The 19,889-nt window shown below is 40.5% G+C and overlaps 1 protein-coding gene across 3 annotated transcripts in view; it reads left to right on the top strand.

Annotated features, from left to right (window-relative positions):
* The first annotated feature begins 806 nt into the window (after positions 1-806).
* LOC309493214 (B-cell receptor CD22-like) overlaps positions 807-19,889 on the top strand; it is a 91,416-nt gene continuing 72,333 nt past the window's right edge. For all 3 annotated transcript variants that reach the window (XM_082162360.1, XM_082162359.1, XM_082162362.1), the window contains exon 1: positions 807-852. In XM_082162360.1, the coding sequence (XP_082018486.1) occupies positions 822-852 (31 nt within the window). In that variant the 5' untranslated portion in view covers positions 807-821. The remainder of the gene's footprint in view (positions 853-19,889) is intronic.

The following is a 19,889-nucleotide window of genomic DNA, read 5'->3' on the forward strand; positions in this document are numbered from 1 at the left end:
ATTTGTTATTTCAAAAACAAGACAGACATCAGTATGTTGAATTGACAAATCAAGAACAATATATTAATATTATTATGTATCTAAGAACATCTCTCTCTCTCTCTCTCTCTCTCTCTCTCTCTCTCTCTCTCTAATACATAAAACTCATATAGGTCCTGCCCTTAATGACACACGTCATATGCTCTTTTGGGCATAAAATGGCCATCACGTGCACATGACTGTGAAGTAGGTTTAGAAGGGTGCTCGCCAGCGCCCCTGTGCGGTTGATATGTATATTTAAAAAAATAAAATAATCCAGTGATAAGAAATTTACAAACTTTTTAATTCATAGCATTTTATTAAAATAAAACAATTAATTGATTAACAGAATTAATGAACTAAATCCATATAATGATCACATGATGGGAACCCCTAAAAAGTTATATTTATTAAGTGTCTGGCAGAACCCTTATAATGTTTCTTCTAAAGAGTGAACCAGAGATGTATTACAAAGTATTATATCCAGTGCAGTTTTATTGGTATTTCTACTTAAGTATAAATATTTTTGTTGACTTTTATTTCATAACATTTGAATTTTGAGGCGTTTTTATCTGTTTAACCTCAGGATGCACACATGCATTATTACCTGTAACTTGCACCTAATAAAACACACATTTGAGCTAAAGAAGCTGTCAGATGCTGTTAGACTCAATACTAAATCGAATCAGATATTTTGTGTCTATTTAATTCCTCTCTGTTGCTCTGACTCTCTTCTTTAAGTTCAGGAAGTGTTGAGTCTATAAGACTGACTGTGTCTGACAGCGTGTCATTAATAGGTCAGGATGGAGCTCAGTTCACTTCCTCTAATGATCTGTGAGTATTATTTTCTTATTTATGCATCAGTTGTGAATTTTGTATAATTATGTAGCGAATCAGTGTTCATTCATCTTTTTAAGTATCTGTTTTTTATTCATGCTGCTAATACTTTGAGTATCAAATCCATCTGTAGTTCATGATATCTGTGTGTGAAAGTGAAAAACACCTGATGTGCTGAATGAGATCAGTGTATTGGTCATTACTGTGATTTTTGTTCAGTTTAGTTATGGTTCATGTGTGAACCAAATACATGTTGTCATGTTCTGTAAAGTTGTCTTTGTTTTCTTCAATAGATCTTCACTATCTACATTTAGTCTTTACTTGTGATGTGGATCTCAGAAACTCAGATGTTGATTTGATGTCAGGTTTTGTTGTTCTAGAAACTCCTGGAGTTGTTGAAGAGTTTAGTAGTAGATGTGTAGATGATGGCTTGTGTTTCTTCAGTCTCAAACTCTGACCAGTGACGTTAATGACCACAATGAAGCCACTTCCCATATGAAGCAATGATTACATGGAAAATAAGATCTTCAGACTGTGGTTTCAGCTCTGTCATGACAGCATCAGCTAACTATTATTGAACATAGATGTTTTCTTCACTCTTCCTCTTTCACCCTCAATCTCCCCGCTTATTGACTTATATAGATCTGGAAGAATATATAGAGTTGATTTGATATAATAGAAATGGACAGAGTTGAGCTGATGGAATAGAAAATTAAGCAAGTTCATACATAGATTTTTTAAAAACGATAAAGAAGTTAGGATTAAAATAGCATTTTCCTAGTTTTACATTGGTTTATCTAAAATGGAAAGTGTACCAACTTACCCATACTTGAAAGTATCTATTTTTATCAAAGATAGATTTACAAACCTTTTCTCTCTGCCTCAAGGATCAGTTGGGGTCATTTGGATGTTTCATTATCATGTTTACTTTTATTTCTCTTCATAATAAAAGACCCATGTTTGCAGTTGTGCCACCCTGACATCTGAGAATATACAAATTACAGGACAAAGGTTTTTTATTTATCTCAACAGCTTTTAAACTTCTGATATTTATAAAATGTATGGTAACACTTTACAATAACAGGGCATAAATAATTATGTACTAATACCTGAATTAATAGTTACTTCAACATGAACTCATGATTAGTGAAGATATGAACTAATCATGAACCAACGAAGAGCGATCCTAAACTACGACAGGAGTCATAATGATTCATGCATGAATAACAGCAGCCTTAAACATGTTAGTACATGTCGGATGGTTAATGCTTTAATTAACTTTAAGGGGTAAACTAAATCAATCAGGCTCCGTAAGAATACAGTGGGTACGGAAAGTATTCAGACCCCCTTACATTTTTCACTCTTTGTTATATTGCAGCCATTTGCTAAAATCATTTAAGTTCATTTTTTTTTCCTCATTATTGTACACACAGCACCCCATATTGACAGAAAAACACAGAATTGTTGACATTTTTGCACATTTATTAAAAAAGAAAAACTGAAATATCACATGGTCCTAAGTATTCAGACCCTTTGCTGTGACACTCATATATTTAACTCAGGTGCTGTCCATTTCTTCTGATCATCCTTGAGATGGTTCTACACCTTCATTTGAGTCCAGCTGTGTTTGATTATACTGATTGGACTTCATTAGGAAAGCCACACACCTGTCTATATAAGACCTTACAGCTCACAGTGCATGTCAGAGCAAATGAGAATCATGAGGTCAAAGGAACTGCCTGAAGAGCTCAGAGACAGAATTGTGGCAAGGCACAGATCTGGCCAAGGTTACAAAAAAAATTCTGCTGCACTTAAGGTTCCTAAGAGCACAGTGGCCTCCATAATCCTTAAATGTAAGACGTTTGGGACGACCAGAACCCTTCCTAGAGATGGCCGTCCGGCCAAACTGAGCTATCGGGGGAGAAGAGCCTTGGTGAGAGAGGTAAAGAAGAACCCAAAGATCACTGTGGCTGAGCTCCAGAGATGCAGTCGGGAGATGGGAGAAAGTTGTAGTAAGTCAACCATCACTGCAGCCATCCACCAGTCGGGGCTTTATGGCAGAGTGGCCCGACGGAAGCCTCTCCTCAGTGCAAGACACATGAAAGCACACCTGAAGGACTCCAAGATGGTGATAAATAAGATTCTCTGGTCTGATGAGACCAAGATAGAACTTTTTGGCCTTAATTCTAAGCGGTATGTGTGGAGAAAACCAGGCCCTGCTCATCACCTGTCCAATACAGTCTCAACAGTGAAGCATGGTGGTGGCAGCATCATGCTGTGGGGGTGTTTTTCAGCTGCAGGGACAGGACGACTGGTTGCAATCGAGGGAAAGATGAATGCGGCCAAGTACAGGGATATCCTGGACGAAAACCTTCTCCAGAGTGCTCTGGACCTCAGACTGGGCCGAAGGTTCACCTTCCAACAAGACAATGACCCTAAGCACACAGCTAAAATAACGAAGGAGTGGCTTCACAACAACTCCGTGACTGTTCTTGAATGGCCCAGCCAGAGCCCTGACTTAAACCCAATTGAGCATCTCTGGAGAGACCTGAAAATGGCACATGATTTAGCCATTAATTACACAGATCCGTCTTACCAAACGTGGAAAATAGACTAATAACTATCACTAATAAATTGAATTTGATCTAAACCATTTTCTGATTTTTATAGTTAGGCCTATGCTTAGTAATCGCTACTTTTCTTCCTGGAACTACAGTATGTAGGGTTTGTTTCTGGTTGGACACTCATTAGTGGTGCACTCGGTGCTCGCTCAGCACGTTAGTTGTGTTCATATGGTAATGCTGGCATTTTAATCTCATAAATGTTGACTGCTTTGGTAAACAGAATTAATAATTAAAGACATGTTTGCATGTACAGATGGTGGACAACCAGAATGCCTATTACCGCCGCGGCGGCTAAATAAACCAGCCGCATTTCAAAGTCATTCCCGAAATGACCGCCAGGTGGCGCAAAGGGACATTGTGCAAAACAGCAGCAATTGCCGTATTTTAAAATGTAAGTGGGTTAAATATAAAACCCTAAGCCTAATAGGCATATTTTTCATATATATAAATAGGCCTATTAGGCTACAACAGAATAGAACCAAAGATAGAATCAATTTTAGAACTGAAAAAAATAGAATCAAAAGTTAAAAATAGAGACGATATTAGGAGCAATGACGCTGAATATTTTTACTATTCTATTGAGGAATTAGATAAATGAAGAGCTCTCGTGAGCGATACAATTGCATAGTAATTTATAGTGATTTCAAAAGCAGTCCTTAAAAAAATAATAATACATGGAGTAGTGTGGCATAATTTTTGAGAGATTACGCGGAACGCGTTTTAGTTAAGATCCTGGTTTCAATGCCCTTAATGTATATAGGCTAGGCTACTGCTTTAAAAAAATGTCACAACGCGTTTTGAGATTGTTTTGAATTAAACATTGAAGTTTAAAATGTAGTGTTTTGGCACACCAGGCCGAGTGGCGTTACGCATTGTTCAAAAATCAGGTTTTATTCTGGCATGTTGAATTGGCGTTAGAATTTTTTTTTAGATTTAGATTTTAGATTTCGTTAGATTTATTTTTCTCATAACAGCTAAAATAACTTAATATATGCCTTGTCTTAATATGACCTACTTAATATAGGCAATAGGCATATAATAGCCTATATAATAAATTAGCAAAACTTGGCCACTAAATATTTAATTTTCAATTATTTTAATTATCACAATTAAAGTTTTAATTTTATTAAATTGAACAAGCGCAACAATCAGCATTTAATCAAATATTCTAAAATATGTTTATTTCAACATAATATTTCGTTTTTTCGACATAATATGTGTGCGTGCAACAAGCAAGATGTGTATTTGTAAATCCGGTGATGCGTGCATTGATTTTTATCAATAAACTAGTGTTTTCTGACAGTGTCGACTGCAAAGATGAAGTTGACGATCGCCATATTTGTAGTGAATAGAGAGAAATGCACATAAAGACATAATCAGAGAGTAGCCTTTTTTTTCGTTTTGAATTATTTCGTTTGAAGACATTTCAAGCTTTGTGTATTTGATGTATTTATCATGTCTGTGTGAGGCATACACTGAGTTTCGTTAAGTTAGGAGGATGAGATGCGCTCCAGCTGACGTGCAATGCAAGTGACCGCGCGGGCGCCTCCATGATTAGTGTCTGTTATATTTGTTTCTCTTACTTATTCAATCCAGGCAATTGGTTGATGAAAAATTGATTAAAATTAAGATACAATTTATAGAAAACGAAATTCACTTTAAAGAAAGGTTTTCTACTAAACAAAACTTAATGAAGTGTTCAAAATCATGTCTGACCCACTCCATATCCATCTCTCGATATAATGCATCCTATCTTACTCGTGCTGTTCACTTTTCATATTCAACATAGATGGAAAAAAATAACATTATAATATTTTAACAAATATGATACTAAATGAGATTATTTAATGGCTACAACAGTATAGTAGGCCTATAGACTCTATTTGTACAAATTGCTGCACATTAATTTAATTAAATGAAACCTTGTAACGAATTCACACTGTAGGGTAGACTGTGTACAGTTGAGACACCTTAAATAACTTGCGTTCGCAGCAAGCACAAGTTGTGATTTTTGCTGTGCACTTGCATATAGTGTCAGCTGGGAAGGAAATATAGAGACCAGACCTCTTGGAACTTTAATTGAATACATAGCGTTGGTAAAGCATACTGAAATTACATCCCTACAAATTTATTTGGCCCTACTGAAAATAAATGTATCGAATTTAAGCAAAGTAGCCTAAATGTTAAGACTGTAAGCCCTTTGCTTTTTTACGTATCCTATAAAGGACTCTTATAGCCGACTTTGTGTTAATTTAATTTGTAGAGGATTTTTTAACTCAAACATTAACACTGAAATAAATGAAACTAAATTATTGTAAATTAATTCAAACATTGACTTGCTATTAGCTAACATATGCCAGTAAGCAGCATTTGGATTTTGCGTTATGTATGATATTTAAGAATGAAATACAGTAGTCCCGCGTTGTTGTGGTCAGCATAGGTTTCTTTAATGAATGAAATATAAAAATACAAAACATTTCAATAGAAAAATATTAAAACAATTCAATAGGCCTATTTTACATTTCTACATTCCAGTAGAACCCCCGTTGCGCCAACGCTGTACCATCGCCGGCAAAACCTTCTGAAGGTGATCGATGTAGTTATTGCACGCTGTTTTTGTCAGGCGATCTCTCCAGAAAGTCACTATGGCCTGAAGAAGCTCGTCTTTGTTCCATGGCTTAACCTCACGTCTGACGAACTCTTTTAGTGCGTGCCAAACCAGTTCGATCGGGTTGAGATCTGGTGATCTGCGGGCAAGGTACGCCATTTTACGCCATTGAATGTTACACAATAGGAAAGAAGACTTTGGAAATATGTACGTTAATATTAATGTTAGTAGGGTCGGTTGTGAGTCGGAACCCCCCCCCCCCCCCCCTCATCTCAGGAGCTGGCTTGAGTTGGCTTAAAGTGGGGGAGGGCGCATACTTTGCATTTGAATGTTGTGTGACATTCTAAAACATTTCACTAATGACGCACACAAACACAACTGAGAAACATTTTTCATTTGATCTTATAATAAACATTGGCTAGTTTATGTTTATATATATAAACTAGTCAATGTTTATGATAAGATAAAAATATTTCTCAGTTGTGTTTGTGTGCGTCACGCGTTAAATGTTTTAGAATGTCACATATCATTCAGATGCAAAATAAGCGCCCTCCCCCACTTTAAGCCAACTCAAGCCAGCTCCTGAGATGAGGCGGGGGGGTTCCGACTCACAACCGACCCTACTAACATTAATATTAACGTACATATTTCCAAAGTCTTCTTTCCTATTGTGTGACATTCAATGGCGTAAAATGTGTGTTCTAAGTGTGTGTGATTGCACGCATTGTGTTTATCGTGTAGTAAAGAGTGGGCATCCACAACAAACTGGGATGGTTCGAGAGGCAAACGTGGACTGCCTGTGAACGTAAGGCACTTTATAACTAATTCAGTTGCCCAGAGATTCCCCCGCATGGCTAGCTGTGACGGCAAGCGGATCAAGGACAGGGTGAACGAATTTCTACGCTCCCCGAGGAATACTATTGCTCACCGACGTCTACAATATTAGATATGGTAGTCATCTCCATTTTAAAGTTAGAATTCTTAAAAAATAAAAATAAAAAAACGTTTTTTTTTATGTTAAAAAAAAATGTGTACATATTTACATTTTGCTTGTGTCAAAATTAACAAATTATATTGTAGCTACTATTTTTGTAGCTAACGAAATTATGTGTCGAAAAAATAAAGTGTTTTTACAAGACCTTGTGCTGTTTTTTGTGTTTATTTATTATTATTATTATTATTATTATGCAGATGTAAATTCAGCCATTCTGTTGGATAAAAATTGTCCCTAATGTAAAATGGAAATGAATGGTAATTTTATTTTATAAATATAAAATATTTAATATAGGCTATAGGAGAAAAAAACAATATGGTGTAGCAATATTTTAGAACTATCAAATCTCTCTGCATTAATAATAAAAAAGTAGCCCATGTTTGTTCGGGATTGGAACCCGTGTCATCTGAATTATTGAAACGTAAGTTATAGCCTACCACTCGGCCACGAATTTGTTTTGTTTTATTTTGTTTGAAATGTATTTTTACATATTTTGCTTTCGTTAATGTTAACCAATTCTGTTGTAGCATAATAGGCCTATATTTTTTCCCTAAAAGTCTGTTTTATTCTCTGCTTTGTTTGTTTATATTTTTACATATTCAATCAGTCTCATTTTTGTTCAAATAATGAAAAAAAGTTTGTTTGTTTTTTTTACAAGATCTTGCGCCATGTTTTTTTTATTTATTATTATTTTTTTTTAATAAACAGATAGGAAACGTCTCAGGTTACGTATGTAACCCTGGTTCCCTGATAGGGAACGAGACGCTGCGTTTGAGACGCGGTGGGAACGCTCTGCGTGATTGCGTCGTGAAGCACGTGTATAATCAGTCCAATGGAACGAAGGAACGTCATCAGTGACGTCACCGACCAGGAAGGTATAAATCACCCCTGAGATCAGACCAAACTAGCTTCTGATAAGCCTGAAGCAAGTCGATCAAGGCAAGCAGGAAGTATGGCAGGCGAACGCAGCGTCTCGTTCCCTATCAGGGAACCAGGGTTACATACGTAACCTGAGACGTTCCCTTTCAAGGGAACTCGAGCTGCGTTTGAGACGCGGTGGGAACCCCATACCCACTCAGCCATAATGACGATGTGCCTGTTCTGTATGAAGTACCATGAGTATACTAAGAAGCAAGCAACCTGACCCCAGGAGTGGAGAGGTCCAAGTCATAAAATCTCACAAATGTATGCGGAGAGGACCATCCTGCCGCATTACAAATGTCTAGAAGGGAAACTCCCGAAATTAAAGCCGTAGAGGCAGCCATACTCCTCGTAGAATGGGCCCGAACAGTCAAAGGTGAAGGCTGTCCGGCCGCTTCATATGCCAGTGAAATAGCCTCAACTATCCACTTGCTCATAATCTGTTTTGATGCAGGGCACCCTTTCTTAGGTGCTCCGAAGCAGACAAACAATTGTTCCGAGTTACGCCACAGGGCAGCTCTGTGGACGTAAGCATCCAACGCCCGTACAGGGCATAACAGATTCAGGTTTTCCTGGTCTGGGGTATTAAATGGTGGAGGGTAAAAGGCCTGCAGCACTATTGGGCCCCCAACATTAGTAGGGACCTTAGGAATGTAACCCAGTCTAGGGTGAAGAAATGCTTTCACCATACCAGGTGCAAATTCCAGACATGATGGAGCCACCGACAAGGCTTGTAAATCACCAATTCTCTTGATAGAGGAAATAGCAAGAAGAAATAAAGTTTTTAGAGTAAGGAACTTTTCTGAAACCTCCTCAATGGGCTCGAAGGGAGCCACAGCCAGACCCTCCAGTACAATGGCCAAATCCCATGCCGGTGCTCTAGTGTGCAATACAGGTCTCAACCTCAAAGTGCCACGGAGAAAACGAATAATTAGAGGATCTCTCCCAACTGAAGTACCCGCCAGAGGGGTATGATATGCAGATATAGCCGCTACGTACACCTTTAAGGTGGAAGGAGATAATCCAGCAGAGAAACGGTCTTGTAGAAAATCGAGAACTGTACCAATAGGGCAGTTAACAGGATTCAAATTACGATCTCTACACCATGTAGAAAATAATTTCCATTTCAAAGCATAAAGTTTCCTCGTGGAAGGAGCTCTGGATTGAAGGATGGTCTCAACGACCTCAGTCGAGAGACCAGATTCTATGAGCTGGGCCCCCTCAGAGGCCAAGCCCACAACTTCCACAACTCTGGGCGAGGGTGAAATATCGTGCCCCTTGCTTGGGACAGCAGGTCCCTCCTGACGGGAATCTCCATCGGAGAGCCGTCCAGAAGTGACACCAGATCCGAGAACCAAACTCGGGTTGGCCAGTACGGAGCTATTAACAATAGATGAGCCCCTTCCTGGCGAACTCTCTCCAGAACTCCCGGGAGCATAGATACTGGGGGAAACCCGTACAGATGTAGCCTCGGCCACACCTGCACCATTGCATCCAGTCCGAGAGGGGCTGGATGTGTGAGGGAGAACCAAAGGGGACAATGGGTTGAGTCTGATGATGCGAAAAGGTCGACTCGGGCTCGCCCATATTTCTTCCATAGAAGCTCCACCACCTCGGGGTGAAGCCTCCACTCCCCGGGCCTCAGCCCCTGCCTTGACAGAATATCCGCTCCTATATTCAGATGCCCCGGAATATATACTGCCCTGAGGGACAGTAATTTCCCTTGGGCCCATAGGAGGATCTGATGAGCCAGATTGCATAGAAGTCGAGACCTCAGACCCCCCTGATGGTTGATGTATGAGACCACCGACGTGTTGTCCGTGCGGACCAACACGTGGTGGCCTCTCAGGTCTGGCAGGAAGTGTTTCAGAGCATAAAATACGGCCATCATTTCTAAACAATTTATGTGCCAAGACAATTGATGGTCCTGCCAAAGACCTGACACTGAGCGTCCGCTCATGACTGCGCCCCACCCCGTGAGGGAAGCGTCTGTCGAAAGCGTTACGCGTCGACAAGAAGCCCCCAACACTGGGCCCTGGGCGAGGAACCAAGGTTTTTTCCACATGACCAAAGCACGAAGGCATCGCTGCGTGACCTTGATCATGCGAAACGGATTTCCCCTCGGGGAAAACCCCTTGGTCCTGAGCCACCACTGCAAAGGTCTCATGTACGTGAGCCCCAACAATCTTTGAAATTGTTTGACAGTGAGTGACTGGCCTAGTTTTACCCCTTTTACGGCTGTGAGAATCGCTGATATTCGTGCAGGGGACAGACGTGCCTGCATTGTTGTTGAATCCCAATTTACTCCTAGAAAAGTGGTCCTCTGTGCTGGGAGGAGCACACTCTTTTTGGAGTTGAGCCGTAACCCCAACTTTTCTATATGAGCCAGAACGACACCTCGATGCCGAACTGCCATCTGCTCTGACTGAGCAAGAATCAACCAATCGTCCAGATAGTTTAGTATGCGAATGCCCTGGAGTCTCAGAGGAGCCAGCGCTGCATCCACACATTTTGTAAAAGTGCGGGGTGATAAACCTAGGCCGAAGGGAAGAACCCGATATTGGTATGCTTCGCCCCCGAAAGCAAACCTCAGGAACTTCCTGTGATGAGGATGAATCGATACATGGAAGTATGCGTCCTTCAAGTCTATTGTCACAAACCAGTCCTCGGACTGAATCTGTGATACAATCTGTTTGAGCGTAAGCATCTTGAACTTGAGTTTCTGAACTCTGCGGTTTAGTTGACGCAGATCTAGAATAGGACGCAACCCCCCATCCTTTTTTGGAACAATGAAATAACGGCTGTAGAACCCTGACTCTCTGCTGGGAGGAGAGACCCTTTCTATAGCTCCTTTTCGAAGAAGCGTCATTACTTCCTGCTCCATAACCAGAGCCTGCTCGGAGTCCACCACTGTGGGCAGAACCCCTTGGAATCTGGGCGGACACGAACCGAACTGAATTCTGTAACCCTTTTCCACTACATGCAGGACCCACTGAGAAATATTTGGTAGAAGTTTCCACGCTACCAGAAATTCTGCTAAGGGAACCAGCCTCTCGAGACTGGCCTCTGGATTTAGTCGAACAGACATTTTGGTGCCCTGAAACGGCGAACCGGCAGGGAACAACCGAACTGACCGTTCTACGACCCTCCTCGGAGGATCGCACGGGGACGCTGACACCTCGGTGCCCTGAAACGGCGAACCGGCAGGGAACAACCGATGTGGCAGCGCTGCGGCTCTCCTCAGAGAACCGCCCCCCAGAGGGCGTGGAGGAGAAACGATTCCTCGGAACCATCCCTCCCCCGAGGGGACCACCCTCAACTTTTTGACACCTTGGGCGTCAGGACTTTTTCTTGTCCCAAGCCTTTTTAGAGATGACAGTCCTCAGATCTTGTCTACCCCTAACTGACTTAAACTGCGGCCGCCCCCTGGACTCCCCAGACTGTGGCGGAACCCGAGAGGCGACGCTTTGTTTTTGTTGAACTCTATATTGCTGTTGCTGTTGTTGTGAGGAGCTTGTAGACGGTCGGGACTGCTCTGCTTTAACATTAGCAGTCCCTGGGACACTGGATCGGCGAGGAAGAAACCTCTGGAATGCCGCCGCTTGTTTCTTAGATTCAGTAAATCTATCGACAACACAATTTATAGCATCGCCGAACAAACTCGAAGGCGAAAGCGGGGCATCCAGAAGAACAGATCTATCTTTATCTTTTATATCAGACAAATTTAACCATAAATGGCGCTCCAGGGCTGCCATAGAACGGCCCACAGATTTAGCCGTCTCCTTGGTGGCCCGGAGAGATAGATCTGTCGCCCGACGCAATTCTCGAATTGCGTCAGCACTAACTTCCTCACAGTCATCCATGTCCCTCAGCAGGTCAGCCTGATACGCTTGTAAAATAGACATAGTGTGTAAGCATCCTGCTGCCTGACCTGCTGCCGCATATGCTTTACCCACCATCATAGAAGTGGCTTTTAATGGCTTGGTGGGTAACGTCGGGGCTTTCAGTGATGACGATGACTCGGGAGAGAGATAGCTCGCAAGCGTCTCTTCCGCCGGAGGCATCGTCAAATAACCATAGTGAGAAATATCTTTAATGTTACTATAGTTCAGTGTTTGTGGACTATGTACTCTGAAAGATGCTGGTTTAATCCACGATCTCGACACCTCAGTGTGGAGATCGGGAAAAAACGGCAGTTCCCGACGAGGAGGTCGTGTTTTTGATGGCAAAAAACGTTCATCTAAAAGACTCTTTTTTGAAACAGTTTCAACATTATCAGATGGCCATTCAATATTTAACTTGGCAACAGCACGAGTTAAAACCTCCATAAGCTCCTCATCCCCCGAAATACGAGCTGGCGAACACTCGTCTTCAATATTATGTTCAACTTCTACGACATCCAGTTCCTCAGAACTGGATAGCCGCAACATTGGTGCCTCAGCCTGGGAAGGAGAAGCCGCAGAGAGGGCTCCTTCCTGGGCTGAAGCACCGGATTCAGCAGGTAAGGTTTGAGAAAGGGCGGGGCCCGTCTCAAACCCCGCTACTAAATCCATATGCGAACCCCAAGATGAAAGCCTCCGCTGTGCCTCGGCAGCAGCGGGACCCGCACCTCGGGGAACGCGAACCGAACCGTCCTCCTCGAAGAACGCCCGGCGAGAGCGGAGCGTCCGCAAGGACAGCTTAACGCAATGCTCACAGTCAGCTCCCTCGAGAACTGACTGGGCATGCTCCACTCCCAAACAAAAAACACAAAGCAGATGTGTGTCCCCACCCGTGATGAAACGAGGGCAGGGCACAACACAACGCTTGTATTCTTGCTTATTCGCCATTTTATATATATATATATTGAGCTTGACAGACAACAATAAATATGACAGGGACAGATATACAGAGAGTGCTTGCTGAAGACAACAGAAGCTAGTTTGGTCTGATCTCAGGGGTGATTTATACCTTCCTGGTCGGTGACGTCACTGATGACGTTCCTTCGTTCCATTGGACTGATTATACACGTGCTTCACGACGCAATCACGCAGAGCGTTCCCACCGCGTCTCAAACGCAGCTCGAGTTCCCTTGAAAGGGAACTTACCTTTTAAAATGCCGCAGTTGCTGCTGTTTTGCCCTGTCACTTGCGCCACCCGGTATAGCCTAGTCATTTCGCGAACGACTTTGAAATTCGACTGGTTTATTTTTTCTGCGGCAGTAGGCCTAATAGGCATTGTGGTTGATTATTTATTAAAGAATTCAATTGATAATCATAACAACATGTAAGCCTATTTAATTCTGAATATAACAAAGAATGCTTAAACCGACTAACATCGGTTAGTAACTGCAAGTCCTGAAAATGTTTTAATTTTACGGTAAATTATTTTAATTTATTTCACTGTTATGTTTCAGTTAATAAATCTACAAACACATTAAAATAACACGAAGTAAATGACAAGTAACCTATTGACATAGCCTTTCTAAATTATAGAAAAACTGGGCACACAATGTTAACGTGTGTCTACGTTGTTTAAATTTAATGAATTTGAATTCGTTTAACCACAATATTTATCTTGAATTTATCTGTGACCTCAGCTCAGATTACTGCCGCGGCAGATTACGTCATAAAGAGAATAAACTGACACTTTTCAAAGTCTGTGATTACAGCGACACTCAGCGGTAAAAGGCAGCAAATACACATCCCAATTTTGCCGCCGCGGGAACGGCGGCGGTAAAAGTCTTATTCTGGTTGTCCACCATCTGTATGTTGTATTTGGGAGTTTTCAGGAGGTTATGTACAGTAATTAACTATTTTTTGTTGTTTAAATGTATATCCTTCAATTAGCATTAGCTTATGCCCTATTTTACATGTAAACATGCCTTATGTGTGTCTTTACAGGTATGTTTGGGCTTTCTTTTAAGTCCATATATGTTTAATTGTAAAAATAAAAGAACTTAATTTGTATCTTTTTGTTTATTTATTTTTTACCATGGATGTAAAGGAATGGTAAAAAACGTTTTATCAAGTATATTGCTTATCGTATGTTTATTCATATTTTAGTTAATGATTTGTAAGTGCATCATTGTGTCATGACTTTACATGAGGAGGCACATCATAATTAATTCATTATTAACTAACCATACACTAACATCAACTAATGGCTTGTTAATGCATGACTGTGTCATTACTTTACTTGAGGGGGCACATCATAATTAATTCACTGTTAACTACTTACCAATTTCAGCTCATGATTTATCATAAACTTACTATCAAATACACATGCAGGGTTCTCAAGTCTCACGCATTGTGCGTGAGACACACGCATTTCAACCCGTTCACACGCTCACACGCCACACCTTGTATTTCTCACGCAGAGAAATTCCCCATAGAGTTCAGAAGGCCCTGCCACGCACCAGCTAATCAAATAAAAATAATATAGCTACCGAACAGCCAATAAAAAAATATCATTGCTGTATCCGGGTGATTTTGATATTCCCGCAACAACAACGTTACATTCTGACTCCAAAGACACATTCTGTGATTCACGGGCTCGCTCAGCACGACATTGATTCAGATGCTCGCTGAAGTAGCTACAGAAGAGGATAGCTGTCACATTGATTCACATCTCGCCGAAGTGGCTACAGACTGATCGACATGGGAGAACACCATATCCTATGAGTATAGTAAGTCATCTCATCATTGCTGGGGAATATATGTGTCCAGGCAGCTGGTAGGTTAGCTAACAGTTTGACCAGAGTATGTGAACTAGCCTAGCTAGCCGGTTGAATCCCTGCTAATTTCAGCAGCTATTCTGACCCTTGTTTAGTATTAGTTCTGATTCAGAAGGAAAGAAAAAGGAAATAAAAGGAAATAATTATTATTATGGAATATTAATTTGCCCTTTGCCTCTTCCATGACATCTTTGAAATAGACAAATGCAATAATTAATACTATGCATTGTCTGGATAAAATATAATGAAATATCCTAGGCCAAAGGTTTTCACATTTGATCATGGTCACAAAACAAATCCTTAATCAGTTCTTTACACATGGTGCTCTTTTTAGATTTCAGGAACTACTTCCTTTCCATGGGCCAGAGGAACAGGACAAGGTGAGTGAGGAGTTCCTGTAGTATCAGCTCATGGATAACCCGTGCCCCAAGATCCCACCACCTTTAACGTTGAGGAGTTTTGGGGGAGTATGTCCTCAATCAAGAGAAAGGTAAGAAATATTTGGCACCACATGACATACACATAATTAATTGAAATCATAAAAGCAAAGCATTTGAGTAATAGAGGCTCTTTTTTTCAAAGGTGACCGGTTTGAGCCAGTTTGGGAGACTTTCTCAGATAGCTGCATTAGTGTTAGTACTCCCTCATTCAAATGCAGACACTGATAGGGTTTTCTCCATGGTTGGACTAAACAAAACCAAAACCAGGAACAGTTTGGCACTAGATGAAACTCTGTCATCCATCATGACAGTGAAAATGGCTGGCCTGGACCACAGTTTCAAATGGGAGCCACCAACCCCTGTGCTGAAGGCCTCAAAGCCTGCTACCAACACCTACAATAAACAACACTAACCATTATCTCTCTCTCTCTCTCTCTCACACACACACACACACACACACACACACACACACACACACACACACACACACACACACACACACACACACACACACACACACACACCTGCACTAAGAAATGCTGAATTAAATAAATATTTTTTTATTTGTACGAATTTGTGTCATTTTTCAGATCAGACCCCCATCCCCACCCAAACCCCCACCGCTGCCAAAATCTCACTCTGAACAAAGAGTATAGAAGTACCAAGAGGCAAAACTCCGTTGCAGTTTTGACAACAATCGCTAGATGGCGCTGCTGTCGCCATTTTGGACTGAACCAACGGCTTTACCGTTAGCACAACTACCGTATACAGCATTAACATTATGTCTGGAAATAATTGGAAACAAAGAAAACAGTGTTCTGCCATCAACTGCAACAACTACCAGAGTACAACCAATCAACTAGCATTTCATAGGTTCCCCAAAGATCCAGAGAGGTAAAGTAGAAAAGGTTTTTATTAACGTTAAAGTGAGCTAACGTCAACGATAACAGGTGCTGTAATGTTAATGTAAGCTATCCCATAACCGCAGTAAAAGTTTGCTAACGTTATGTATTTGGTAGAGATATATGAACACCTAACCTGGCAAATGACCGCTTTATTAATTGATTGTTATCACTAAATTAACCCTTTAACTGTCCCAACCCGACTTTTTTCGGGTTGAATGGTGGTCGTCTCGCACCCCCCGAGCGCCCGTGAGCCGAAAAACCACCCTTGCAACTTTGGGCCGGCGGGCTGCCGGCCTCAGCGTCAGGAAGTATCGCGTGATATCAGGTCTCACGATGTAACGAATTGCTTTACGGCACTGCACATATACACAATAGGGATAGCTCACAGATGAAGTTATTACAGAGGCCAGACAGACTCACGGAGGCGATTGGCATCTCACAACTTGCACTTTATTCCCCAATCGAACTCGTGTAACTGTCTGTCACCCGTTCTACCGTCCATAGCTTTACTTGATAAACAAAAGTAGGATAAGAATGAGCATCAAACTGAAATAACCCGCATACATGGGGTGTTCGAGGTGCATACAGACTGCCGACAGTTCAACAGGGCGTGCGCAGCTTTTAAAGGGGCCACACCTTATTTCCACTCATTACAGCTTCCATCCTACTGAACAAGGTACCGGTATAGAGGGCGGAAGGGATCAGGCCGTGAGTGCAGAGACGGCTTTGCACGAGTGGTATTTACGACAGTAACGTTAAATACAAGTACTCCACATCGACTCTAGGGGTCGCTGTTTGACAAAAACGGAAAGCTGCATAGTGTGCCTTTAAATGGTTGTAATTCAAGAATGCTTTAGAATATAGACCTATGTTTGGTCTTGTTTTAAAGAAGACATTTGCCAAATTATTATTGAAGTGAATAAATTATGAAAGTTAAACAAAAAAAGTTATATAAGTTATATAAGTTAGAGTTTTTTTAAATGTACAAATTTAAAAATATAATTATTTATATTTTAGATAGTATATATATATATATTTATTTTTATTTTTTTTCTCTATAACTGCAAGAAAATGACAGCAAAAAATCCATCATATATTACGGACCCAAAATCGACAACTCTCACAGCCCAAACAGAATTTTTTTAAAGCTAAGTCATCTAAATCTGTACATTAACTTTCTCTTTGTGTATCAAATGTAACATGTGTTGTACAAAGTTTTTATCAGTCAAGATTAATTAAATTATAATAAAACTAAAGACTAAAACATATAGAACAGCTAATATACTTCCATTGTCATTCTATTTGTAGTAAATGTGTGCACTTTACTTGCACAATGTTTGATTTGTTGTGTGTAATGCAGGCAGAAATGATGTGGTGATCTACTTACCATCACCAATTTTATTAGTTAATTTTGTGATGATCTTCTATTACTATTAAATATTCTCTCTTGACTAATGTGTTGTCCCTTTCACCTACTCACTGCTCATTGTGTTTTGGCTTTTTCAAGGAATTTGTCAATCATTTCATGAGGAACATGGGCTGTTGTTACTGGTGTTGTAAAGTTGTGCTGTGTATGAAAACGGGAGTTATCCCCAAAAGTTATTGGGGTAAATAAGTAGCCCATTTGACAGCTTCATGCTTCCTATGACGAAATTGTTTAATTATAAACTGATCCATAAGCATTATTTTGTTGTACATTATTCAACACGCCGTTTTAGTTTAGGCTATATAGAGATATTAAAAACTAGAAACTACTATTTAGTTCCCTTAACCGCTTTTGAATTGGAACCGGTATCGTTCAATTCTATGACAGCTGTGTTGCGTTCAGTCCAAGATGGCGGAGCTGCAGCTCTGCGCATGGGTGCTTTTGTTGCAATGGAACGTTCTATTGAGTTTCGCCTCTTGGTACTTCTATCCTCTTTGCTCTGAACTCAGTTCAAAACTTGAGAGCCCTGCACATGTACTACAACTAGTATTCATCCCAGTTAAGTAATGTTGTGTGGCTTTTCAAGAAGAACAGAGGTATAGTATCATCACAGCCTGCGTCTGGATGGAGAGTGAACTGTGCTGATGCCAGCAAACGTTCCCCTGACCTTAGTTCATGTTTCCTGTTTGCCTAATTTTCTGGGAACCGATTCCTCAGGAACTGTTGTAAGTCAGAGTAGGTTTAGTTTGATGGAAAAGAAAATATCACAAAACAGATTAGTACCTTTAAGGTCCGTGTAATTTTTGATAATTTCATTTCCTGTTTGGAATGGAATAACGAGAAATGAAAACCAGCTCGTTTATTCGTTTTTTAGTGTAGTTTAAAAAACAAAAAATTAGATTTTGGCTCGGTTTTTCATTTTTCGTTTGTGGTTTACAAATCGGTTTATGGGTTCAATATTTCATTTGCACACGTGGGCGGCGCTGAAACGACCCTTTCATCTGATTGGTCAAAACGCTCCGCCTTCATTAAGCTACGAGCTTTTCTCTCCGTCAGGCAGAATAAGAGTCAGTACGAGTGCGGCACTGATAAATGCACCTTAATAAAATAATGTCTGAAACCACCACTCACTGTTAACTACGCACAATATTTGAAGCAGAAATCGTACTCCTGCGACTTGCAAGTGTAACAGGGTTAAAAAGAACATTTGATTTAAAGAGTATTGTGTGAATTTCATAAAATAAGGCATTTGGTTATATTTATTGGTGTTAGAAGGCTCCCCTCCTGTGGCTATTAATGGTACTGCAGATATTGGATTTTGTCGCTCTTCTCTTGCCGTACCGCAGCAGATTCAAGTGGACGCTGTGGGTATGTATGGTTTTTCATGCTCTGACGCATTAACAAATTAATTGTGAAAATGATACATTTCAAGTGAATCTTTTCGACGCAATATATTTCATACATACTGTATATGTGAACATATAGATAATGCATTTAGCACTTTAACACGGTTGTTGAGAGTATTATAAGATGTATTGAATTTCCATGTGCGTCACACGTGCGAGCACGGATTAATTTCTCGTGACGATGACTATCTGACGATTATTTGTATTATGAGTTGAGTGAATGTGTAATTTCTATCTTTCTAGTCCATATGAATGTCTGCAGTCTGTCATCAGCCAATGTAAATTGTCTTTCTTCTTGTTGTTTCCAAAAAAAAAGTTTATTCTGTTATAACTGTTAACAAATGTTATTTGACAATTAATGAAGAATTACTGATGTTGTCTGCAATTAACTATTCTGTACATTTATATTGGTGTACTTATAAGTATTTTAAGTATTATGTTAAGTTTTTCACATTGTATATCATTACTATGTGTTTAAAGTAACAACATGTAACTTTTCAACCTTCATAATATATTTCCAAGACCCTTGTGATAGTACATCGACTTACAATAGGTTGAATGAGACGTCTGCCAGAGCCTGACGGGGTCTGTATCGCTTTTACTGGCACTATGTAACTTCGGGGTGCGGGTAGTAACCAGCGCTCAAAAAGAACTACAAAATTCGACTGCTTTACGGCATACGTCACTTCGCCCACCACTTCCTCAAATGTGGCCAACCAGCGCGTTTGTTTTCGTACGTCTGTTTTCGTCATGGCTGAAGCAGCAGCGAAACGTAAGAAGCCAAAGGTTTTGTCGGAGTAGAGTCGGAAGAGGAAAAGGGAGAGTGATAAACTGAAAGGCAGGACGAGGATCAATATTGGTCGAGCGTTTGCTCGCTGGCGTGAGCTTATGGAGGAGGAGAGTTACCAGACCGATGCTGACTTGGCCGTCATGCTGTTGAACTAGTAAGTAACTGTAAATTGCTTGCATACTATCTATAGTTTTTCTAATCTGTT

The sequence above is a fragment of the Leuciscus leuciscus genome (assembly GCF_965113295.1).
Source record: "Leuciscus leuciscus genome assembly, chromosome: 2".
In the NCBI taxonomy this organism is placed as follows: domain Eukaryota; kingdom Metazoa; phylum Chordata; class Actinopteri; order Cypriniformes; family Leuciscidae; genus Leuciscus; species Leuciscus leuciscus.